This window comes from Xenopus laevis, chromosome 1S (assembly GCF_017654675.1).
Source record: "Xenopus laevis strain J_2021 chromosome 1S, Xenopus_laevis_v10.1, whole genome shotgun sequence".
Taxonomy (NCBI): domain Eukaryota; kingdom Metazoa; phylum Chordata; class Amphibia; order Anura; family Pipidae; genus Xenopus; species Xenopus laevis.
This window is the reverse complement of record NC_054372.1, coordinates 176,129,913-176,155,789: the sequence shown is the minus strand read 5'-3', so window position 1 is coordinate 176,155,789 and position 25,877 is coordinate 176,129,913. Positions and strand designations below refer to the sequence as shown.

General features: G+C 39.7%; 2 protein-coding genes across 8 annotated transcripts in view; one reads left to right on the top strand and one right to left on the bottom strand.

Moving 5' to 3' along the window:
* The window catches only part of trim23.S (tripartite motif containing 23 S homeolog), a 21,767-nt gene extending 12,339 nt beyond the window's left edge, over nucleotides 1-9,428 (bottom strand). Inside the window, 5 exon segments of one of the 3 annotated variants that reach the window (NM_001093355.1) lie at nucleotides 549-731; nucleotides 2,082-2,360; nucleotides 4,027-4,148; nucleotides 6,349-6,511; nucleotides 9,034-9,428. In NM_001093355.1, the coding sequence (NP_001086824.1) occupies nucleotides 549-731; nucleotides 2,082-2,360; nucleotides 4,027-4,148; nucleotides 6,349-6,511; nucleotides 9,034-9,156 (870 nt within the window). In that variant the 5' untranslated portion in view covers nucleotides 9,157-9,428. 3 annotated transcript variants of the gene reach the window in all.
* Nucleotides 9,155-25,877, top strand: trappc13.S (trafficking protein particle complex subunit 13 S homeolog). 5 transcript variants are annotated; one of them, XM_018244479.2, is made up of 13 exons: nucleotides 9,155-9,288; nucleotides 9,744-9,812; nucleotides 10,700-10,799; nucleotides 11,989-12,073; nucleotides 12,655-12,782; nucleotides 14,384-14,456; nucleotides 16,636-16,680; nucleotides 18,411-18,428; nucleotides 20,854-20,987; nucleotides 21,986-22,184; nucleotides 23,353-23,453; nucleotides 24,477-24,624; nucleotides 25,313-25,877. In XM_018244479.2, the coding sequence occupies exons 1-13, from the start codon at nucleotides 9,243-9,245 to the stop codon at nucleotides 25,418-25,420; spliced, it is 1,254 nt and encodes a 417-aa protein (XP_018099968.1). In that variant the 5' UTR covers nucleotides 9,155-9,242; the 3' UTR covers nucleotides 25,421-25,877. The 5 variants fall into 5 exon arrangements, with proteins under 5 accessions (XP_018099968.1, XP_018099967.1, XP_018099972.1 ...); XM_018244478.2 differs by having other exon boundaries at nucleotides 24,474-24,624; XM_018244480.2 differs by lacking the exon at nucleotides 9,155-9,288 and adding an exon at nucleotides 9,487-9,632 and having other exon boundaries at nucleotides 24,474-24,624.

Sequence of the window (25,877 nt, the reverse complement as noted above, 5' to 3'; positions counted from 1 at the left end):
TGTTTAAACTGTATTTTTTTAGTGTTGCCATACACAGATCCTCTCAACAAATTAGCAGATATTTTCTCATTTTGGCCAGACTCGATCGTGCTCCATGGGAAAAAAATAAAATAAATCTCTCTCTCTCTCTCTATATATATTCAATACGCTTAGCTGGTGCACTCTTAACAATCCACAGCTGCCTGGGTGCTGGTCAACACATTAGAATGCAGTGAACAAACAAGCCGCACTCCAAGGACTTAATTTTGAAAAATAAAGGTGAAGTTTTAGTCTAAACGTTTCGGCTCCTTAACTGGGGCCGTCTTCAGGAGAGTCATATACCGGTGTGTGTGTGTGTGTATATATATATATATATATATATATATATATATATATATATATATATATATATATATATATATATATATATATATAAATTTTATAGAGGTTTTATGGCTTTAGGCTCTCATACAGCGCAATAATCAAATACCACTTAATTCAGCAATACATTTTTTTTTTTTTAAAAAACGTGAAGTTAAAACCCTTAATAAAAAAACAAAAATAATTACATGTTCTGTGTGAGCCATTCCAATGCCATCTTCTACAATCTGCTCGCCTCCTTCAATCAGCTGAACAATGCCAGTCAGTTTCCTGGAGTACTCAGAGATCTCCTCTGTGAATGTCCTTATACAGTGTGCCATGTCCAAAATAGAAGCACGGATCTGGCTTGCTTCCGTTTCCAGAACAGCATGCTTAAAAAGACAAAGGTACATATAACTCTCATTATAATATTATTTAATTACACTACTAACTGCATAATATGTTGTTCTGTGTAAGGGTATAGTGAATATAGATATTACAGCAATATAGCAGCATAAATGCAAGCTGGCGCTTTGTTGGAATTGCCTTTAATACCAAATATATGATTGGTGGGAAAGGTTGTAGGGTGAAATTACAATTTCAGGCTACTGACATTAAATGACAGAAAAATAGTGCAGATGGGGTAAGTGGGCCAAGATGCTGGCAGCAGATGTTCTATGGCTTGAACTGATGCGTTTATTTAAGGATAAGTAAAAATTAAAAACCTTTCTCACATCTTTCCTAAGCAGAAAAGCATCAGAGCAGCCTCTTTCTTTCTTTATTTCTCCTGACAACTCACTTGACTACTTGGTGGTCAGAGTGGTCAGAAACTGACCAGCAGGTGGCGCTGTTAAAACTTAACTCATTCATTTCAGCAGTACGTGTATCCCTTAAAGGAGAAATCAACCCGTAACTCAAAAAAAAAAAACCTACCCCCGTACCCTACGTAGACCCCCATCCCTCCCCCCCCCCCCAGCCTAGCTGCCCCCCAGGAAAATGCCCCTAACTTTTTACCTCGGTGCAGATTCAGGGATCGCAGTTCACCGCAGCCATCTTCCAGGTCTTCGTGTCTTCTTCCGGCGCTTCAGCAATTGTCCATTTCGGCGCATGTGCAGTTGTCATAAACCGCTAAATTGCTCCAACTGCGCTGGTCTGAGTCTCAGCTTACCGAAGATCCGGAAGATGGCTGGGCTGAACTGCGAACCCTGAGTCTGCAACAAGGGGTAAGTAAAAAGTTTGGGGCATTTCCCCGGGGGGGGGGGCAGCTAGGCTGGGGGGGGATCTAAGTAGGGTTTTATAATGAGGGGGGTAGGGTTTTTTTTAGTTACAGGTTGAATTCTCCTTTAATATCTTGGAATAAAAAAAAAAATTTAATGAATGTAAATTACAAAAGTGCTTAGAATACCCCCCTCATCAATTTTTCATTCACTCATTTTCACAGGTTTACTTATCTTTTAAACAGAAGATGTAAAAGTGAATATGAAAAGCATATGGTAGGCCTCATTAATAAGTCTGCAATGAACACTTGATTTGGGGTGTTCTGTGGTTAGTTAAAATTCCTGTGCTTTCACATAGGTACATGAAGCTTAAATTGCTCTACAGTAGCCTCTAACAAGGTACACACATGCAATCAGCCTTAATTTCAGACACCTAGCTTTGCAGCCCTCCAATTAATAATAAATGTGTATTTTCTCACAATGACGTCTCTTTGATACATCTACAGTTCTTCTCCTGAAACCTACTTTGTGTCCTTGATGTTTTCCATATTCTTTGCAGACACAGCACATGAGGGGACTGGTCTGGCAGCCATCTTCCAAACATACAAACTCGATAGCATGGACTTGGTGCTGTGAGCACAGAGTCTTTTCATAAGGCTTGTCAGCTAAAGGTACACGTCGGTGCTTGGCCAGTGTTTTAGTGGAATGTGTATGCAATGAGCAGTCAGCACAGAGGTGGGTCGCACAGACTGTGCAGTACACAGATGCCATGTGGGCTTCGTCTTCATCACATCGCACAATGCTCTACAGAATGAAAGCAAACAAACACTGCTGCTTATTAACCAATCCTTCTACAAGCTTATAGTCTAAATATTTAGAGGCCCATTTATCAAAGTCTGAATTTATCTCAATATTTTCTAAAAACTACTCCGACCAAATTCTCTTTATTTATCAATACACTTTCCCGAAAATTTTCTGTGCGGGAAAAAACTCTATATAATTGTGAAAAAAATAAATCGTACGAATTTTTTGGATTTTTCATCAGATTTTTGCCTGAAAACCCACAAAATCTATGGATTATTGCACAAAACCCGGCTCAGACCTAGATATTTTTTAGGGATGCATTGAATCCACTATTTTAGAATCGGCCAAATACCGAACTGAATCCTACTTTGCATATGCAAATTAGGGGTGGGAAGGGGAAACCATTTTTTACTTCCTTGTTTTGTGACAAAAAGTCCTTCAATTTCCCTCCCCACATGTAAATTAGGATTTGGATTCGTTCAGCCAGGCAGAGGGATTCGGCTGAATTCTGCTGAAAAAGGCTGAATCCTGGCTGAATCCTGAACCGAATCCTGGATTCGGTGCATCCCTAATATTTTTGGAACTTCTCCCATTGACTTACATGCAATCTTGGCAGGTCTGAGATGCCGGATTTTTAGATTCTGACTTTTTTTTTTATTCATGTTTTTTTTCACTGAAAATTCGGATTTTATTCTAAAAAAAACAACAAAAAAACCCACAGGAAGAAGTGTGGAAGCAAAAGACAGAACTCTGTCTGTTAATTGACTCATGTGACCTAACATGTTTGTTTTGTTTGATTTGTTTGTGTGCACCCTGAATCCTAGGGGTTGGCCCTTATTTTTTAAAATGGCAATTTTCTATTTATGATTACCCGATGAAACATACTACTAAAAAGGTATATTATTTTGAAGCAGGGTTTTACATATGAGCTGTTTTATGCAATATACTATTATTATAGAGACCTACATTGTTCAGGGGGTATAGTTTTCCTGTAAAAATAAAAAAAAGACACCAGTGGATCAGAGTGTTATTTATAGATACTCAAATATTAATTTTTAATATAGTTTGTTGTGTGCAGAAAGCTCTTACTTACTGTCAGCTTAGAGGTTTCCTAAAAGGAAACTCAACATGGTACTCTCCGTGCGTTATGTTATCAGGACGAGAGGTGTTCTTATGTACAGGAGGGGCTCTCCTGGTGTAAATGGGCTGCAGTACATTCGCTCACAAATAGTTGCTTGAGTTCTACTTAATGGGGTAGTTCACATTAAAATGAACTTTTAGTATGATGTAGATATTTGTATTTTAACAGATTTTGCAAAAAAGTATTTTTTGTGTTTTACATTTACATTTTTTTCTGCAATTCCTAGTCTTGGAGTGTTAACTGCCATCTGGTTGCTAGGGCTTCAATACTGTAGTGACCAAACAGCAGTTTGGGAGTCAAAATGGTGTATTACTAGACAACCCAAGTTGCCAGGTGTGTAAATTCAACAACTAAATTTTTAGTTTCAGGTCAGAAACTAGCAGCAGACTGGCCAGTAATTAAAATCATACCATATGAATTACAAAGACTAAATGAAAAGCGTCTTAGAACAGGTCCATCTATTACACATAAAACATTTACAGGTATACAACATATCTACTATCCAATGACAGCGATCAGTATTACCTCTCCAGATCCTCCTATTGCCTCCTCTACAGTGCTACACTGACTACTGGCACCATTCTGTAACCGTTCCAGCAGTTCAAGTAAAGCAAAATTTTTCTTTAATCCCCAAACACCAGAGTCTCCTGTATAGGAACAAGACATTTACAAAATATTTAAACAAATGATTTGTAGTTTTTACTAATTAGCTTTTCTGCAATAATAAGGCAATACCTAGTACTTGATAGTAACTAAACTAGCGCACTGTATCCATAATAGTGACAACACTGTTTGGTCTTTATGTTTGCAGTCCCGGATTTGCTTAGGCTGGCCAACGCGGAGTCCCCTACTTAATATTTCAACTATTGCAGTTGGTTCCATTGCTCCCTCTATAACAGGAGTGCCCATACTTTACTAATGCGGGGTCTACTTGGGGAGGGCCATTTATCAAAGGTCGAATTTAGAATTCATGTGAGTTTTTAAAAACTCCCATAAACTCGAACTTCGACCAATCGAAATTTATTTAAAAAAATTAAATTTTTCAACTCGGATGAATTAAATCGTCCTGAAAACTCATATTGAATTTGATTTGAGTTTTAAAAACTCGATTTGAGTTTTTTCTCCAAAAAAAACTTGAATGTCAGGAAGGCTGCAAACAACTCAGAATTGATCAATGGATGGCTCCCATTGATTTAAGCAGCAATTCGGCAGGTTTCAGGTGGCAAACAATGTAATTTGGGCCAGAGTATGATAAATCTCGAAAATCAAATTCGAATTTTTGGAAAAATCCTAATCGAATTTGAATAACTCCCTAGTCGAATTTGCCAGTTTTTACCATAACAAAAACTTTAAAATTCGAATTTTGAATTCAACTCTTGATAAATCTGCCCCTTAGTGATGTTGTCCCATCCACATCCATAATCCACATACATCCATAAAATATTGTTAGCATTCTGTTCCATGGAGAATATTACTTAAATAATAATTTATGAGAACATTATTGCTATATTTCTTATGTAACCTTAAAGGAGAAGGAAAGCTAGCAAAGCAGTTTATTGCCAATAGATTAACCGCAATAGTGCAAGCTATAACACTATTTATTCTGTAGAATGCTTTACCATACTGGAGTAAACAGCTCTAGAAGCTCTCTCTGTTTCTTTACGATAGCAGCGGCCATATTAGGTTGGTGTGACATCACTTCCTGCCTGAGTCTCTCCCTGCTCTGGGCTCAGATTACAGCAGAGAGGGGAGGAGGGAGGGGTAGAGGAGCAAACTGAGCATGCCCAAGGCCTGCCCTGGAGGTTTATGCTGAAAACAGGAAGTCTGATACAGAAGCCCATGTGTACACAATAGAAGGAAAGAAATGTGGTGTTTCTTTTGACAGAGCTTTTTGACAGAGCTTTTGACAGAGCTTTACTTCATTTTAGCCTTTCCTTCTCCTTTAACAGAATAAATATCTGAATGACAATAATGAAACAGGAGGGTGCTTTAAACAAGCTATTTGTTGACAGTGTTTTGATATCTACTGATCACCAGCTAAAGGTCTACTGGTAGATCCCGATCTACCTTTTGGGCACCCCTGCTCTATAACCTCGCTCCCAGTGTCCAGAAATATAGATGTGGCTGGGCAGCATGCCATCCCTGAACATGTGCCCGGGCCTTTGTGGCCTTCCCACCAATCCGGGCCTGTATGTTTGAATGCTTATTTTAACGATCATAAGGCATGTTGCTTCAAATTAAAGAAAGAATAATCCACAAAACCTCCGTTTTCAAGCACTACACATCACAGGTCCCAGTTCTGTACATGCTGAAGGAAGAAGAATGCATACATTAAATGGTTCTCAGCACTCTGAAACAGCAGGTTCCCAAACAATAGGCCCCCAGAGTCCTAAAGTAATGAGTCAACAAGTACTCATTTGTTTTTCAGTGAACAGCTAAGTGCAGGGTAGCTTGCAGTAAATGGGAAGTAGCAATATCTTGCTTTATATAACCCCCCCTTAAAGGAGTTGTTCACCTTTGAGTTAACTTTTATTGTGATGTAGAGAGTGATATTCTGAAAGCATTTGCAACGGGTTTTCTTTTTTTATTATTTGTGGTTTTTGAGTTATTCCGCTTTTTATTCAGCAGCTCTCCAATTTGCAATTTCAGAAATCCAAATTACCCTAGCAACCATGCACTGATTTGAACAAAATGAATAGGAGAGGCCCGAATAGAAAAACAAGTAATAACAATAAATTTGTAGCCTTACAGAGCATTGGTTTTTTTAGATACTAAAAGTTAATGGTGAACCACCCCTATAAAATAGAGTTATTATTATTAGAGTCTTATTGATGAAGACAATCTTACCTAGTTCAGTAGCTTGTCTATCAAATGGACAACGTATGGCTCTGCCATGAAGAGGGAGACGCGTGAGACAGTCATGGCACACAGTATGGCCGCACAGCAGCAAACGTGGAACTTTATCTCCTTGCAGTGAAAAGATATCTTCACAAACACCACACTCCAGAACCTAGCGTTGTTTAAAAATACACAAAGATTGATATATAAGATATAAACTATAATTATTAATTTAATTAAACACAATTTACCCTTTGAACTGGATGACATTTTAATATATCAGTCCATGTTGATTATGAAGTTATGATTATGAAGTTATTAAGATGCTATGATGGAAAAGTTTCCCTTTCAAATATTTTATGTTATTATTTATCCACTGCTAACCTTGTTGGGGAATGTGTGGGAGTGTCATTTATAGATAATTTAAAGCAATATGGACATGGATATTCTATATAATAAGTCAGATTCAGTATTGGAGGGGTAATTTTCTGAACAAAACTGATTTTTTTTTTTCTATATCCCCAGCTTTAGATTGTTGACTTCTGCGCTTGAGAAGCCTGCGGAAGTGGAAAATCTGGATAATACTAAGAAGAATTAGGGTAATTTTAATCAAAGCAGCACAGCATCTCTGTATAGGACATTTGCACTTACTCATACAGCCAGGGCTGGGGTTAAGGGAACAGTAAGTCAAAAAAATTAAAGCATTCTAAAGGAATGACAATATAATGTACTGTTGCCCTGTGCTGGTGAAACTGATGTGTTTGCTTCATAAAAACAACTATAGTTTATATAAACAAGCTGTTGTGTAGCCATGGGGTCAGCCATTCAAAGCTGAAAAAGTAGAAAAGGCACAGGATACACAGGAGATAACAGATAAGCTCTGTAGTATACAATGGGATTCTTCTGAACTTAACATTATCTGTTATCTATCGCGTGTTCTGTGCTTGAATGGCTGCCCCCCGGCCATACAGCAGCTGGTTTATATGAACTATAGTAGAGTTTCTAAAGCAAACAAATCTGTTTTACCAATACTACATGATATTACCATTCCTTTATAACACTTTAAAGGGATACTGTCATGGGAAAAAAAATGTTTCAAAATGAATCAGTTAATAGTGCTGCTCCAGCACAATTCTGCATTGAAATATATTTCTCAAAAGAGCAAACAGATTTTTTTTTATTCAATTTTGAAATCTGACATGGGGCTAGACATATTGTCAATTTCCCAGCTGCCCCAGGTCAGGTGACTTGTGTTCTGATAAACTTCAATCACTCTTTACCGCTGTACTGCAAGTTGGAGTGATATCACCCCCCCTTTTCCCCCCCAGCAGCCAAACAAAAGAACAATGGGAAGGTAACCAGATACCTGCTCCCTAACACAAGATACCAGCTGCCTGGTAGATCTAAGAACAACACTCAGTAAAATCCAGGTCCCACTGAGACACATTCAGTTACATTGAGAAGGAAAAACAGAAGCCTGCCAGAAAGCATTTCTCTCCTAAAGTGCAGGCACAAGTCACATGACCAGGGGCAGCTGGGAAATTGACAATATGTCTAGCCCCATGTCAGATTTCAAAATTGAATATAAAAAAATCTGTTTGCTCTTTTGAGAAATGGATTTCAGTGCAGAATTCTGCTGGATTAGCACTATTAACTGATGCGTTTTGAAAAAAAAAAAACATGTTTTCCGATGACAGGATCCCTTTAATGTTTTGGTGTTACTGTTCTTTTAAAAGAGAAGGGGTGGTAATGCAAGAATGCTTCAGCCTTTAGGATACTATGTTATGTTAGGGATGTCCAACCTGCTGCCCTCCGGCTGTTGTTCATCTTGAAGAACTGTCACTAGACCCCTCAAGACAATGTAGGGTGGTTTAGTCCCACAACAAGCCACACTGCACCTGAATACAGTAGGCTATAGAGCCCCCTCTGCATGGATGAACCAGGGACAAACTACGTGGGATACACTCCCTCAAACCCTGCTCTAGTATCACCTTGACTCCTCCTCCCGGACCTGTCCGGCTCTGCCGCCCGCTCCCCTCCATTCTCCCAGGGCCGCCGTGTCTGTTTACAACGACAGCCATATTGACAGCTGGACCGAACCACATCGAGTAGGGGGAATAGGATATCGTGTGAATCGGAGTGTTGGCAGTGTTTCTTTAAGAGTAAAGCCTGTTGTAAAATATAATTCTACACACGTTCATAATAGTAGTAGTCTGACATAGAAAAAAAAATCGAATCCATGTGACATCTCTGATGAGCAAAAAGCTTCTAAAACGGTTACTACCGCGAATAGAAAGTGGTTTCACCCACTGGTTGTCAGCTGAGGCAGCTCTCGTCACACAGAGAGGTGGGGATAAATAAAAAATAATTACCTTGGCTCTCCAGCTGTTAAGGAACTACAAGTCCCACAATGCAATGAAGGAGTCTAATGAGGGAGTCTAAAGGCAAATGCATTGTGGGACTTGTAGTTCCTTAACAGCTGGAGAGCCAAGGTTGCAGATCCCGCGGCTAAAAGTTATACGGCGTCATATTTAACATTGGCAAACGTTGCCCTCCTGGCTAAAGTGATACATAGGAGCTGTGGTTCACCACATAGAACGGAGAAGCCCAAACCGGTTTATTTTGCGCATACGCGTGCGCACGCGCCCCTTGGTAGAGAGAACATGCCCTTTCGTCTTTTTTGCGCATGCGCACCTTGGTAGGGAGAATGGGCCCTTTCGTCTTCCTTGGTAGGGAGAATAGGCCCTGTCGTCTTCCTTGCGCATGCGCACCCTGGAAGGGAGAATTAGCCCTTTCGGCTTCGTTGCGCATGCGCATCTTGTTTTAGGGAGAATTGGCCCTTTCGTCTTCCTGTAGAAGCAGTTCCGGGTGTGTGCAGGGGTGGTGACGGTGGTTCTGGAACCATGGACGTCAATCAGCCCAAACAGGAGCATTTGTTGGCCCTGAAAGGTACCGTCTGTGTGTGTCTGTGTCCTGACTGAGTTGCCGAACCGGCTTGTCCAAACCTGTAGCAGGAGCAAGGGAACCCAGGCTTTACTGCATATGTGTCCTGCCCACTCTCTCTCTGGGTCTGGACAATATATAAACACTCTGCCCTGCTTTCCCATCCTCTCTCTTCTATTTATACTTACCTCCGTCACGTGGTACCATTGCTCTTATTTGTTTGTGGGTGGCCTAATTTCTGTAGGAACAAAGGAGTGCCCAGTTCTAGTAACCTATAGCAACCAATCACCAGACAGTAGCACATTTTAAAAACCCTATAATGTCTTATCGCTGTATGAAAAGTCGTTCAGGTGGGTTTTGCTGTCTAATAGACTGAACTCTATGGCATTACGATGTTTTTTATGTCTTGTTGTTCATATCTCGAAGTTGTGATTATATACAATTTTTTTTTTCTCCCCCAGTAATGCGCCTTACGAAACCAACGTTATTCACCAATATCCCGGTGACATGTGAAGAAAGAGATCTTCCAGGTACTATTTGTTTTATTCTAGTCCCATACATTTAGATTAATCCCAGCACATAATATAAGAATGGGTGCGGACGGGTTGTAAAACAGCATCAACTAGCTCATGAGTCCTAGATCGCAGTATCCGATTTTTGGTCTGATATCGATTGGGGGGACCCGTCGGAAGCCCCCACATGGGCAGGTAAGCTGCCAAATCAGTCTAAAGAACTTATATTGGCGGCTTTAATCTTCCTATGTAAGGCCACCTTTGCTTCATTTGCATCCTTTGGAGATTATTTAGCTTTTGTCATCACTTACATAAGTAAGAAACAGGGAGCCACAAGAATTTAAAGGGATACTGTCATGGGAAAAAAAATTCAAAACGCATCAGTTAATAATGCTGCTCCAGCAGAATTCTGCACTGAAATTCTTTTCTCAAAAGAGCAAACAGATTTTTTTTATATTCAATTTTGAAATCTGACATGGGGCTAGACATAGTGTCAATTTCCCAGCTGCCCCAAGTCTTGTGACTATTAACTGATGCGTTTTGAAAAAAACATGTTTTCCGATGACAGGATCCCTTTAAAGGATTCAATCTCTGAATGAAATCACTGTTTCCCACAACACATTAGAGTGGAAGATCTCTTGTGAGACATTGGGGGCCCTCTTAAAGGGGAAACCCTCATTCTGTGAAACTTGAGTTTATGTGAGCACTAGTGCAGTTGTCCAGCATATCAAGGTGACATGGAACACTTCTTCACATTGGATGTGCATAATAAGGATGCATGGATACACACATTTTGGAAGGAGCCCTAGGCTTCTGCTAGAACAAGTGCAGGGAAATACAGGTAACTCCTATGTTATAAATGCAGAACAAGTGACCTTTAATGTGTAATGCTTTGCTTCGTACAGGAGACCTATTTAGCATACTAATGAAAGATGACCCTTCGACAGTGAAAGGTGCAGAAACACTAATGCTGGGAGAAATGCTTACACTGCCGCAGAACTTTGGGTAAGGTCGCTGACTATTTCACTTTTCAACAACTCTTTCTTTATCAATGATTGATGAGCAGGTGGCAAATAATCACCAATCTGTCTTGCATGACATGATTATACTTTCTAAACATTATGGTTTATAAACATCATAGCCAAAAGTAGTAAAGGAGAACTCAACCCCCCAATTAAGAAAAGCCCCTACCTACTAAGCAAGATAGTCCCCCCTACCTGCTTCCCCCCGCAAACTTCGATAGGTCTGAAAATAGGTCTGCGTTGGGTTTGATTGTGATTGAGATTGGTGGTTCTTTGCTGTCCAGTCAAGTTTTTTTTACTTTCATTCAAATCAGTCTAATGTGGAAAAGACCATGGGGGAAATTAACTAAAGTGACTAACGCTAGCGAAAATTCATTTCGGTACTTCGCCGATTTACTAACGGGCGCTGGCATAAATTTGCTAGCGAAGGAGATAGACTCTAGCGCTACTTCGCACTCTTACGCCAGGCGAATTTTCGCTCTGGTGAATGGACGTAACTACGCAAATTCACTAAGATGCAGATTTTACTGAACGTTACCTTTTGCGCCAGACTTGCCTTCGCCACCTCAGACCAGGTGAAGTGCAATAGAGTAGATAGGAGTTCCTCAAAAAACAAGTTGAAAATTTTTCTAAGTCCCAAAAAACGCTGGAGACTTTAGTTTTTCAGGGTGATAGACTGCAAAAAATCGTAATTTTTTTTAGGGTACCCGGCTTCCTCCCAAATTTCCTTACATATGGCACATAAACTATACACTGGGCTCATGTGTAGGGCAATATAACAACTTTATTTTATTTTATTAAGGTTCCCTGGGCTTGTGTAGTGTAATGTATTTGCTGCAACATATACATCCATTGAAATTTTAATTCCCGCCGTATGCAAATTGGCCAATGCTAGCGCAACTTTGCTTTGCTTGCCGAATTAATGCTAGCGAAACTTCGCCATCGTTCAGCGCCCTGGACGCAACTTCTCATTTTAGTGAATTAGCTTTGACCTGGCGAATTTTCACCTGGCGAAGTGTGGCGATGTGAGCGAAGCTGGAGGTTAGTGAATTTGCCCCCATGACGTAAAAGGATCTGTGAGAACAGGATAGTAAGTTATAAAGCGTAAATCTAAAAATACAAATATTTAAATTACGCTCAAGTCTTGAAATTAATTTATTTTTTCTCAACAGGAATATATTTCTCGGGGAGACTTTTTCAAGTTACATCAGCGTTCATAATGACAGTAATCAAGTCGTAAAAGACATACAAGTAAAGGTAGGTCACACTTTCCAAGGATGCCGAATGGTTCCGCCAAACATTGTTTTAATATTCTTCTTTGGTATTTTGGAGGCAACAAGTAGTAAACTCTACCTCTACGCCAGACACAAGCTCTACCACTTTGTTCTCATTTAGCAGTACACACCAAAACCCTTGTAAAAGGTACTCTGCAGTATGTTTTTCAATCTATTTAAATTTCTTCTAGAAGAATGTATAGGAAAGTCTATACAATTCCCATTTGACAAAGCTTGCCTTATTAATGGTTGCTTTCTAAGCAGAATTTAGCTTACTAAACTTGCTTTCCTTTAGCAAGGAGCAAATGTTGAGACAGTAATAGTGACTGTGTAAAAGCAATGTTTACATTTGTAAGTGCTTCAGTCTCACAGCCCAGGCCTTGGGTGTCTCTTAACCACTATACGCCAGCGTTCTGTGGAAGCATAGAAAAAAAATAGATGAAGACCTGATCCACCTGTAGGACAGATCTGAGTGAGACTGCAATCCAGTTAGTCTGATACAAAAAAGTGATTTCTGACAAGGCTTCGTCTCTTCTTTGTCTTTTTTTTCCTTTCAAACTCTAGGCAGATCTACAGACAAGCTCCCAGCGGTTAAATCTGTCCGCGTCCAGCGCAGTGGTAGCCGAACTAAAACCAGATACATGCATCGATGATGTAATTCATCATGAAGTTAAAGAAATAGGAACACACATGTGAGTGCTTTGGGAGGCTGCATGACAGACCATTTTTAAAGGGGGGAAAAGTACAAGAACAATATTATTATTGCATGATTTGTGAAGCTTTAGTTTAGGACGTTCAGCTTGAAGAGCTTGCAGTTTAATTAAATGAAGACTGGTACTATGTGTGAGTGATCTTTGTTTAAAGTGGGTGCTAAGAGATACCTTTGGGAGAAGATATCTTTGGTCTGTGCTGGCCACTTAATGGGCTGCTATTATATTATTTCCATTTTAGGTACACAACTTATAGTTACATAGTTAGATCGGGTTGAAAAAAAAAAAAAAAGACCAAAGTCCATCAAGTTCAACCCCTCCAAATGAAACCCAGCATCCATCCATACATACACACACTGACTCCTCCATACACTCACATAACCTATATATACACTCATACACTAACTATAGAGTTTAGTATAACAATAGCCTTTGATATTATGTCTGTCCAAGAAATCATCCAAGTCATTCTTAAAGGCATTAACTGAATCAGCATCACAACATCACCCGGCAGTGCATTCCATAACTTTACTGTCCTGACTGTGAAGAACCCCCTACGTTGCTTCAAATGAAAGTTCTTTTCTTCTAGTCTAAAGGGGTGGCCTCTGGTACGGCGATCCACTTTATGGGTAAAAAGGTCCCCTGCTATTTGTCTATAATGTCCTCTAATGTACTTGTAAAGTGTAATCATGTCCCCTCGCAAGCGCCTTTTTTCCAGAGAAAACAACCCCAACCTTGACAGTCTCATAATTTAAGTCTTCCATCCCCCTAACCAATTTAATTTCATTTAGTCTCTGCACACTCTCCAGCTCATTTATATCCCTCTTAAGGACTGGAGTTCAAAACTGCCCCCATATATGCTGGGAAATAGTTACCCATATAGTTTAGTATTGCAAAGTAGTAGCATTATAACTACCATATAGTCCTAACTTTGCTAATTCATCTTAGTAAAAGCAGAAGAGCAATGGCAAATACAGGTGAAAAAACACACACCAATATCTTAATATTGCAGAAAATGTGAGTCGCTGCATGCAATCCAGTCTGCTCTTTTAATCAGGAAACCATTCCCTTCCTACAGAAATGTAATTAGTGGGTTTTACATAAAATATGTGACCACTGTGAAAGAATGTTTCATTGTAAGACAGCTAGAATCTTAGTAACCATGTATGACTGGACTGCTGCTTTGTAGGAAAGAACATAGTAACATAGTAAGTTAAGTTGAAAAAAGACACAAGTCCACCAAGTTCAACATTTTAACTCTTATCTATAAAGAAGGACTCCAGCAGACTATGAGCATAAATGTGAATACATGTACCAGCTTCAGCCAATGTCCATTCGATTGGGGAACGCATTCATTGATGAGGAGGTCTGATGGTTTTGTTTCAGCTGCTCATTTTCTGGGGCACATGTAGAATTAATCATATGTCACTTTACACAGTACAGCAGAAGGGACAGACACACCCAGAAGACATACCCAAAGACCCAAGTCAAACATACCATGAACGTGATGGCCAGAAAGCAACAAAAGGATGAATATTTTTGAAAGGGTCTTTTCTTAATATAATTTATATTTTTAATTTCAGATTGGTATGTGCTGTTAGTTATACCACCCAGACAGGAGAGAAGATGTATTTTAGGAAGTTCTTCAAGTTCCAGGTATTTTTATGTGTGTGGGGGTATATACATATTTGCTTGTGTATATATAAATGATATATATATATATATATATATATATATATATATATATATATATATATATATATATGCTATACAAAGTGACTATTGCTAGGGGTATGAACCATGTATGTATATAAAATATAAATAATAGCCATTGTCCTATTTTTAATTTCCAAAAACATAAAGATATGTACTTTTACCATAAACTGGTTTTCCTGTTATCTGCAAATTTTGTCTGTATACCAGTTCTCTATTACTAATCTGTGCTATGTTGTACAAGATAGGACTGTATTTCTCCACTCCATGTGAACTTTCAACATTTCCCATGAACATAATTGTAAACAGAGCACACGTACAGTAGCACAGTGATATCATGATGCAGAAATACAGAACAAAATGATGAGGGTGAAATCAGTGAAGGCCACTATATTTTAAAGGGGGGCTTCTTACACCCATTGGAGGAATCATTTGCGGTTACATAGAAAGTTAGGTTAGTTCCATCAAGTTCAACCTTTTAAATCTATATATAAAGAAAAGAGTGCCTGGAAAGCACAACACGTCTTATAGTATCATCATGTGATTTATTTCAGGAATGTCCAGCAAAAGTTCAATTCCTTTTTTAGATAAATTCAATAGTTTATTGTAGAGATCAGTGTCACCGGCTATGTTAATTAACTGTAATGGTTCGACAGCAGACAATATTCTTTTAAGTCTATATATAACCTGCATAAGTGTTAGTTGATTCAGATGAAGCCAAAAAACTTTACAATAAGTGTTAAGACTATTATAAGATACGTAAACTTCAATAAAAAAAATAAGTGAATGTAAAATTGCTGAGGGGGCTATTCTAAGCACTTTTGCAATTTTCATTCATTAAAAATTGATCTAATGTTTTTCTGGTTAGGAAAGATTTGAGAAAGGTTTCCATTTTTTTCCTAACCAGGAGAACATAAGACCAGCTTCTTTCCTTCTCCTGACAAATTCCTTGACTACTTGTTGGTCAGACTGGTCGGAAAATGACCTGTAGGTGCCGCTGTTGTAACAAAATTCATTGATGTTAACAGTACATGTATCCCTTAATATCTTGGAATAAAAGAAAATAAAATAATGAATTTACATAGCAAAAGTGCTTAGAATAGCCCCCCTCATCAATTCATACATTCACTTCTTTTTAAGGTTTACTTATCCTTTAACATAAAACTATTCAGAGGGTTTAATGGGACCTATGACATTTAAGGAGTACAATGAGTTGACTATACAGGGGCAAAGAGTACAAATCTCTGAAGACAAACACAAAGGGGTCCATTTACTTAGCTCGAGTGAAGGAATAGAATAAAAAAAACTTCGAATTTCGAATGATTTTTTTGGCTACTTCGACTACGACTTCGAATCGAATGATTCGAACTAAAAATCGTTCGACCATTCGATAGTTGAAGTACTGTCTCGTTAAAAAAAACTTCGACCCCCTACTTCGCCACCTAAAACCTACCGAGGTGCCATGTTAGCCTATGAGAAATGTCCCCATAGGCTTTCTATCAATTTTTAGGTCGAAGAAAAATCGTTCAAACGATGGATTAAAATCCTTCGTATCGAACGATTTTTCGTTTGATCGAACTATTTGCACTAAATCCTTCGACTTCCATATTCGAAGTTGAAGGATTTACATTCGGCAGTCGAATATCAAGGGTTAATTAACCCTCGATATCCGACCCTATGTAAATCTGCCCCAAAGTCTCATAAAGTATTGAAGTCCCATGAGATCAGCCATAAGCAACAGAGATATCCACATGAGAACCATCACTGTGGATTCTTTGCTGCTCCTACTATCTGTGTGTTTATTTATTGAACCTTTCATTATTTTAAGACATCTTGGAAGGTGCTGGACATGTTCATGTTAAATACGGCTTTTTGATTCTAGAACTGTTGCTGTCCTGAGCAATCATTCAGCCAATTAACGTAAGAGGAAAGAATTTCACCCACTCTTGTGGAATTTACTTCCAAAGAAAACACTGTTCCGAGGCTTGTAGTCATAAGTTGTTTTTGAAAAGCTGGAGCTGTTTACTTGCAGCCAGAGCATAGAAACAAGGGAAAGAGGAGCACAACAATGGAGAATCGATCAGAACGGTCACTCTTTAATCTTCCTTCTGTGTTCACGCAGGTCCTGAAACCTCTTGATGTCAAGACCAAGTTCTACAATGCAGAGGTGAGCCTGTGTTTGCAGGATGTTTTTTAAAATCATGATGATTGCTATGTAATATATATATTAATTTATGACAATATAGTTAGAAACTGTTGTCAATACACTCTGTTGCTTGGCCTGGCAGTGTTCAAGATACATGTAAAGGCTAATATAATAGCAAACATGGCTTTGAATCTTGGCTGTGTCTTGGTTGTCATTATTTATTGACTTTTCTTCCATTTATTCCATCCAGTATATATCCAGCTATTTAAAGGCCTAGGCTGAATTTTAGTCTCTGCTGGGCCTGTCTGGGTATGAATATATCACAGACAAAATATAAAAGTGGAATTGTTTGTGCTACTAAGGCATTTGTTTATCTATAAGTTAATTAAATAGGCAATGGATAGGCAAGGGCAGCTTTTTTTTATGCCAAGAAGTTGATTCCCACCTAAAAGACCACCTAAAGGTGAGTTATTTTGAAAATTTGAATGAATGATTTATTTGTTAATTCATGGTCTCAGATATGCTTAAAATAGCAGCAGGTGTCTGTTAGTCATGTTTTATTAAAGCAGAGTCCTACCAAGTGCTGGATCATAAAAGGTGGATGTACCACAAAATGTAAAAAGCTCTGGGGTATAGAAATTCTGAAAATATCCGTCTGTCTGTACACAATGGCTGTCAGTTTAGAGACACACAGGAGCACATAGGTGATGAAAAACCGAGGCACAGCTCCATGTGCCATTAGCCTTAGTAGACTAGATTTAAGCTTTCAGCTTGGATCCAGATTCAACTGTTGGTGCAAGTTGTGTTCAGTCTGTTTGGCCCATCCATCTTGCAAGCCGTAATCCTTAATCAGCAAAGTTGTTAGCTTTATGTTCTCATTTCTCAGTAATAGTGCAAACCCTCGTACCCATAGCATGGCGCGCCCTTCTGCAAGGTGGCAGGTATCTAGATGATCTTTGCCCTTTTACTGCATGACAAATACAGCTTCAAGCTGCTGCACTCTAACTGCATGAATATACCTGCTGAAGCTAAAGGTTGTGTTAGGCCAGACCATTGCAGGGGTCCATATTGACTTCTTTCAACATCTGCACTCTTCAGTATCAGGTCCCAGACACCAATAAAATGACTAAGCTAGGTGCATGTATGTCTGTTGCTGGTTGAAGGAGAACTAAGGCTCAACAAAGAATTAGGCTTATATTTGGTCTTCAACATCAGAGACGGGTGCAGATATAAATAGAGCGGCCGTGTCACGTCGGGTGGGGTTCAGGTTGGGAGAGGCTGGCCGTGGGTCAGTTTTTTTTTTTTTGTTTTTTTTTTGTCGACCCTCACATCACTATTCTTCTGGTACAGTTAGTACAAGCATTTCTAGCCCTTTTCATTTTTAAGCTTTAGTTCTCCTTTAAGGTATAACTGTAGTTTGTAACACCAAACCAAGATATTAATCTGATTATTTGTCATCAAAATCCTAATTTTCTTTGCAGTGCGGAGGAAGAATGTGGAATGTCACTCATTGTGTTCAGGGATTTGTTTAGACTGTCTCGTCATTGTTGTGTAACCCATTAGCTCCTAATATTAGCTCCTTTAATAAACAACTACACCATGTTTTTCTCCCCTGTTGTACTAATAGCGCTGACTTAGTATCCTAGTGCATTTTGTTCCAGTTTGGTTTTTTTTTTTTTAGTTCTTTCACATTTTAACCTTCATTTCTTTCTCTAATTTTTTCTTTTTTTATTTGTTTTTTCTCCCATTAGAGTGACCTCAGTTCTGTGGTAATTTTTATCATTTATTTCTAAACTCTGCGCTTCATCTAATCATCTTTGTGCCTGTTGTTCAATTGATTTAGAATACTGAGCAAGCTGGAAAAGCAAACCATCACAATACTTCTTAGCTTAAAAGACAAGAAAAGGACCCTGGGAGTTAATAAAGGGGCAATGGCCAGAGATAAGTCAGGCTTTTATGGTAAGGGAATTCGGGGAGATTTAGTCGCCTGGCGACTAATCGCCTCTTCTTTAGGGCAACTAATCTCTTCGAACTGCTTTCTCCTGCTAGAATCAAAAATCGCCAGCGGCATGGAACTCGCGGCGCTTCATTTTCCGAAGTTTCCTTATGAGGCGACTTCGGAAAACGAAGCGCCGCGAGTGCCATGCTGCTGACGATTTTTCATTCTAGCAGGCGAAAGGCAGGGGAAAGCAGTTTGGGGAGATTAGTCGCCCAAAGAAGAGGCGATTAGTCACCGGGCGACTAAATCTTCCCGAATCTCCCAGTGTGACCTTACCCTTTGGTGCTCTGATATATTAGGGTTAGGGCAAAATACAAATGAAAGCTGAAAAGGCACAGCATATATACTGTTAGATCAGTGAAAGGTATTCATGGGCAATAAATTAGGAAGTTACAGATAGAGATAAATTGTACAGATAATAAAATGAATAAAGGGGAGCTGCCCCGATATGCCCACATTGATGTGGGCGATATCAGCTGATCTGATCGTGGGCCCTAAGGCCCAATGGTCGGATCAGAATGGAGGCAATACGGGTGGTCGGATCACGGGACCGCTTCAACGAACAGATCCGATCCAACAGGATTTTTTACCCTACCCGATCAACATCTGGCCGACTTTTGGCCAAATATCAATCGTGGAAGCCCGTCGGAGGGCCCCACATACGGGCCAATTAGCTGCCGACTGTCTCTGTCGGCAGCTTTTATTGGCCCATGTATGGGGGCCTTTATGATGGGTTGTAAATAATACATGGGTCTGGAATCAGTCAGGTCACATAGTGTGACATGAAACCTGACCCTAAATTAAGGTCCTATCTTAATCTGTTTAACTCCATAGGTTTGAATTCATAGATCTTCCTTTCTCATTCAGTTTTAAAGTTCCCTTTTAGAATTAAGACCCTCGTGCCCTGAAGACTGTGAATTTGATTGCAGAAGTGGTCTATTTAAATAGGGATGCACCGATTTCGGTATGGGATTCGGCCTTCTTCAGCAGGATTCAGATTCTGCCAAATCCTTCTGACCGGCCGAATCGAATCCTAATTTGCATACGCAAATTAGGGGCGGGGAGGGAAATCGCGTGACTTTTTGTCACAAAATAAGGAAGTAAAAATATTTTCCCCTTCCCACCCCTAATTTGCATATGCAAATTGAGAAGGGTTCGGCGGAATCCAAAATAGTGGACTCTGTGCATTCCTAATTTACAACCCACCCCAATTCATTTTATTATCTGTACAATTTATCTCTATCTATCTGTAACTTCCTAATTTATTGCCCATGAATACCTTTCACTGATCTAACAGTATATATGCTGTGCCTTTCCAGCTTTCATTTGTATGTTGCCTGACGAAGGGGCCTTGGTGCTCCGAAAACTTGCAATGTATTTTTATTGTTCGCCAATATAGGCATCACTTCTACAATACTTTTTGTATTTGTTTGCTTTTTTATTTGTTATTTCTAGTTTAAATGGAAATGGTATCGCTAGAGGTTTCCTTTACAAGGAATATAATCAGCCCTTTATTACTTTGTTGAGCCATTTGCTTTTCCACTCTGCTGCTTTCTATGGTTTAACTTCCTAATCCTCAACTAAACTTTTTTGCCTTCCTGCTCAGATTCACTTCATTGATAATTAGCTGAATGCAGATTTTGGTTAGACTCTAGTTAAGCAATGGATATATGGGATAACAGCCATTCCTCTGTTACTGATAATAATCACATCCATACTGTTCACGCATCATTGTCTAATTCTGTATCTTCTATTACTATAAAACTAAACTTGACGGTAAATGCCAATAACCTGCAAAGCATTGTTTTGCTATTGACCTAAAAACTCCACAAATCCCATCTGCTGGAAAATTGTAGTATTCATTATTCTCTCCATACATTATTGCCACCATTTATAAACTAGAAACAGAAGGCAGAAGACATTTTGGGGCAGATGATGATAATATATGTATAAGCTGCCTGTTGTGTAGTGGAACCAAGCTGTCACTATCCCACTATGTCCATTGTTTACAGAGACAAACATTTGACTAACGTTGCTCCAGATCCTTAAGCTTGGGATGCCAGTTGGAACGGTCATTTAATTCCGGGAACCTTGATTTCCAGGCATGAAACTAATCACATTGAATAATATGCATCGCTTTCCCCACTGTCTGCAGATGTTGCCCTTCTCTTTAACCTGTTACATCACTTCCTTAGACAGACGAGGTGTTTTTGGAAGCGCAGATTCAAAATATCACCACCTCGCCAATGTTTATGGAGAAGGTTTCCTTGGAGCCATCCATCATGTACAATGTGTCGGAGCTAAACACTGTAATCACAAATGGTGATGGGTAAGGACCTAAGTCTATTTATTTTCCAGTTCTTCTTATATTCTATACAAACAGTATATTGTGCATCTGTGCTTAAGCTCACTAAATGACAGCAGCACAGAGCATGTGCAGTGAATCTGTAGCGAGAAGATGGGGAGCTACTGGGGTATTTTTGGATGAACAGAACTTCCCTGCTAAAGGGCCGTGGTTGCAGAAGCCCAAACCTAATGTGCAGTATTTTTAGTCTAATTCTTTAGTTCTCCCTTTAAATATTTCTAAATCGTGCCCTCATCAGCCAGTTAATTTCTTAAACCAAGTCAGCTGCTCTTAAAGGAGAACTAAACTCTAAAAATGAATATGGCCAAAAAAGTAATATTTTATATACAGAACTTACTGTACCAGCCTAAAGTTCCAGCTTGTCAATAGCAGCAATGATCCAGGACTTCAAACTTGTCACAGGGGGTCACCATCTTGGAAAGTGTCTGTGACACTCACATGCTCAGTGGGCTCTGAGCAGCTGTTGAGAAGCTAAGCTTAGGGGTCGTCACAAATTATCCAGCAGAATATGAGGTTTGTCTGTAATATAAGCTGATGCTACAGGGCTGATTATTAAATTCTGATGCTAATTGCACTGGTTTCTGAGCTGTCATGTAGTAATTATCTGTATTAATTACTAATCAGCCTTATATTGTGACATTTCTGTTCTATGTGTACTGTATATTGTGAGTGGGTCCCTAAGCTCAGTAAGTGGCAGCAGCACAGAGCATGTGCAGTGAATCAGCAGAAAAGAAGATGGGGAGCTACTGGGGCATCTTTGGAGACACAAATCTTTACTGCTAAAGGGCTGCGGTTGCCTTGGGCTGGTACAGAAGCCCAAAACATAATGTACAACTTTTCTATTCTACTTCTTTATTTAGGCTTTACTTCTCCTTTAAGAGTGGTTCTTTTAGGAGTTTCTTTTCTTAATTTTTGCTGTGTGACCTAATTTCATCATTATTAATGGCTGGTTCATGCTTCAGGTCATCTACCTTTGGAACAAAAACCTATCTACAACCACTAGACACACGGCAGTATCTGTACTGCTTAAAACCAAAGCCAGAATTCGCTGAAAAAGCAGGAGTCATTAAAGGTGTCACTGTGATAGGAAAGCTGGACATTGTATGGAAAACAAACCTGGGAGAAAGGGGGAGACTCCAAACTAGCCAGCTGCAGCGAATGGTAAATGTTTTCACCCACTTTAACATGTGTTTTTTCATGGTGCTTTATCCTAAATGTATCCTCTAGTGTTATTTGTAGTTTTACATGGCACTGTACAGGGAGTATAAGAAACAGTTCTGCATTCTACATTCTCATCTACTAGCAGTGCTGACGTGGGCAAGGCTGTAGCCAGCCACTCATTTAAGTGCTAGGCTCTACTTCTAGGTGGACAGACCCCCATGAAGATTGAGATCAATAATACATGGTGGAATGTGTAGAAAAACCAGATTTAAAAGTCACCTGTTACCCTAAAACAGTTTCCCCCACTGAAGGGGCAGGCTAATAGAGCCCACTCCAGTTGGTGTAAACGAGTTGTTTTTTTCTTTTACCAAAAAATTTGCCAGAGCTAGGACACCCACGCCGTGAGGGTGGTACCAGTGAGATCTGCCATGTTGTAGCACTTGTACACGTATAATGAGTGGTGCAACTTGCTTATTATGTGCATGCACTCTACCCAACATGGCCGCTTGCAGCAGGAGCTCCCTGTGGGTGTCCTAGCGCTGGCAAGGGCAATTTGGTGGAGGGAAATATTTTAGGGTATCAGCTGCCCTTTAATGGTCCTTGTGTTTGTACCCACTTGTGCACTGGTAGCAAAATACCACTTGAATCTAAAGGTGGCCATACACAGACAGACCGTGTCGGCAGCTTATTGGCCCGTGTATGGGGCCCCCCGACGGGCTTCACCGATCGAGATGGCCAGATCTTGATCGGATGGGGCGAAAAATCCCATTGGATCGCGGCCACATCTATTCGTTGATGCGGTCCCGCGATCCGACCGCCCATTACTATTATTGGGATCCAATCGTTGGGCCCTAGGGCCCACGATCGGATCAGCCCGATATTGCCCACCTCAAGGTGGGCATATCAGGGAGAGATCCGCTCGTTTGGCGACATCACCAAACGAGCGGATCTCTGTGTATGGCCATCTTTACTTTAGTCGGATGTTGGAAAATTATTGTGAAATGCATTTTATGCAGAGGGGGGTTCTGCCTTTAACTCAAACCATGTAGTTGTAAAGATGTTATTAGTAGTTGTATGTATGCACTCATGCTCTGTGCCTATTGCGGTGCTATGCTGAAGCAGCCCATGAAGAATACTGTCTATATAATATCTTCCTATGCTCCTGTAGGCTCCAGGCTATGGAGATGTGCGGCTTTCTATAGAAACTATTCCTGATACTGTTCGACTGGAGGAACCATTCGATATTACATGTAAAATCACAAACTGCAGGTAACGTATAAAGACATTCTCTCACCATTGCTTATTCCAGATTACTTCTTATGTTATAATCTGAACAGATAGTTGTGGTTTTTGTAATGAGAACTCGTAGCAGGAAGGCACTCGCATATACTTGTAGTATAGGGCTTAGTAAGCTTTGTGTGTGTGTGTGTGTGTGTGTGTGTGTGTGTGTGTGTGTGTGTGTGTGTGTATATATAGGCAGGGTTGTCAGGTCTAATTGTCAAAACCAGACAAAGTCGGCTACAAAACCAGCCCAAAAATAGCACAATATGTGCAGTGAAAAAATAAATGAATGTATATGAAAATATGCCTTTTTCAAATTTTTCCATGAAACAAAATGGGAAGATTCACCAGTCAACAGGGGATGTAACTACAGAGGGGGTCCCAGGAGAAATAGGGTCCCATAAGGCCCTAATACATATATAATTTCAATAAATATTGGTAAAACTGGTCAACCGCTAAACATTTTGGTGGCCACCAGATTTTTGCCTGGTAACTCCCGACTTCTACACAAGTCAGTCCCATTGCATGCTGGGTACTGTAGTCTTACATTAAACTTGGCAGTCTGCAAATTGTTAAACAAAACTACATTACCCAACATGCATTAGGAGACGCAGGTTCGACACATTAGGGCAAGAAAAACACTTTGGCTGGTTTCAAAAGTACAAACCAGCCAAAGGCCCAAAAAGTAGCCCAAATCCGTACCTTGGCTTGTTTGTTCTTTCAAAACCCACCTGGGCTTTAAATTAGTAGCTCAATTTGACTGGTAAACCCCCAACCTGACAACTATGATGTAGGGCGTACGCTGGCACATTTTTAATGCTGACGTGCAACCTTTCCGGCTCTGGGGTGCGGATAAAGGGGCGGAACCCCAAAACATTGCAATTGCGCATTAAGAACTGCAAGGATTCGCCCTGCATCTACATGTCTTTTGTAATGAGAAGCATAAGAAGTCATGTTGATTCAGTGCTAGACCTGGGATAATGATAAGTACTCTGTTCTTCCTTCTAGCAGTGAAAGAACCATGGATCTGGTTTTGGAGATGTGCAATACAAATGCAATTCATTGGTGTGGAGTTTCGGGCAGGCAGCTAGGAAAGCTTCACCCCAGCTCCTCTCTGCATCTGACCCTAACGCTGCTGTCTTCCGTTCAAGGGCTGCAGGTAAGTTTAACCCAAAAGTGGAACGTTTTATCAACTCAGTGCAGTTTACTGTCAGAGTACCTGACATTGATTGACATTACCCCAGGCAGGTAATAATCATGGCAATTGCAGGACCATATTGTAATATGGGTACGTGGATTTGACTTAGCAGGAACTTAAAGGAACCGTTCAGTGTAAAAATAAAAACTGGGTAAATAGGCTGTGCAAAATAAAAAATGTTTCTATTACAGTTAGTTAGCCAAAAATGTAATGTATAAAGGCTGGAGTGACTGGATGTGTAACATAATAGCCAGAACACTACTTCTGCTTTTCAGCTCTATAACTCTGAGTTAGTCAGTGACTTTAAGGGAAGCAACATGGGACATAACTGTTCAGTTAGTTTGCAATTGATCCTCCGCATTCAGCTCAGATTCAAAAGCAACAGTTATGACCCATGTGCCCTCCCCTCAAGTCACTGATTGGTTACTGCCTGGTAACCAATCAGTGCAAACCAAGAGAGCTGAAAAGCAGGAAGTAGTGTTCTGGCTATTATGTTAAACATCCAGTCACTCCAGCCTTTATATATTACATTTTTGACTGACTATATTGGAAACATTTTTTTATTTTGCACAGCCATTACCCAGAGTCGGCCATAGGGGCACTTGTATGAATGTTGCTTAATGGTGTGTGTCTCTCTCTCTTTCACCAGAGTGTTTCGGGATTACGATTGACGGACACATTTCTGAAAAGAACATATGAATACGACGACATTGCACAGGTCTGTGTGGTCTCCTCAAAACTCAAAGCAGAAAGCTGATTCTCAGATATGGTTTTTAAAGATCTTTGTAACAAAAGGGCCAACGCCTCCCAGAATCCCTCCCATCACTGGCATGTACCAACGAATGGCGTACCTTGGACTTGCAGGGCATTGCAGCATGTTTTTATTGTTTAATAATGACAGTTCTGTGAATCTGTGTACATTTATTTTAAATGAAATGATGTTTTGTTTTTAAAACATTCTGGGACTGATTTACTAACACAAGCGCTAAACTACACCAGTACCAATCAGTTTGTTTGCTTTTATTTTCTAACTTGTACTAGGCTTCCGTATGGTAATTGCTGATTGGTTGCAACAGGCAACAGCAGTTTAGCACTTATGTTGTTAAATCAGCCCCTCTATGTATTTTATCTAATATTTCAGTAAATAAACTGTATATAGGAATTTAAATATTTACGTTTATTAAAAAAAAAATAAAACACAGTTGTAAATGCTT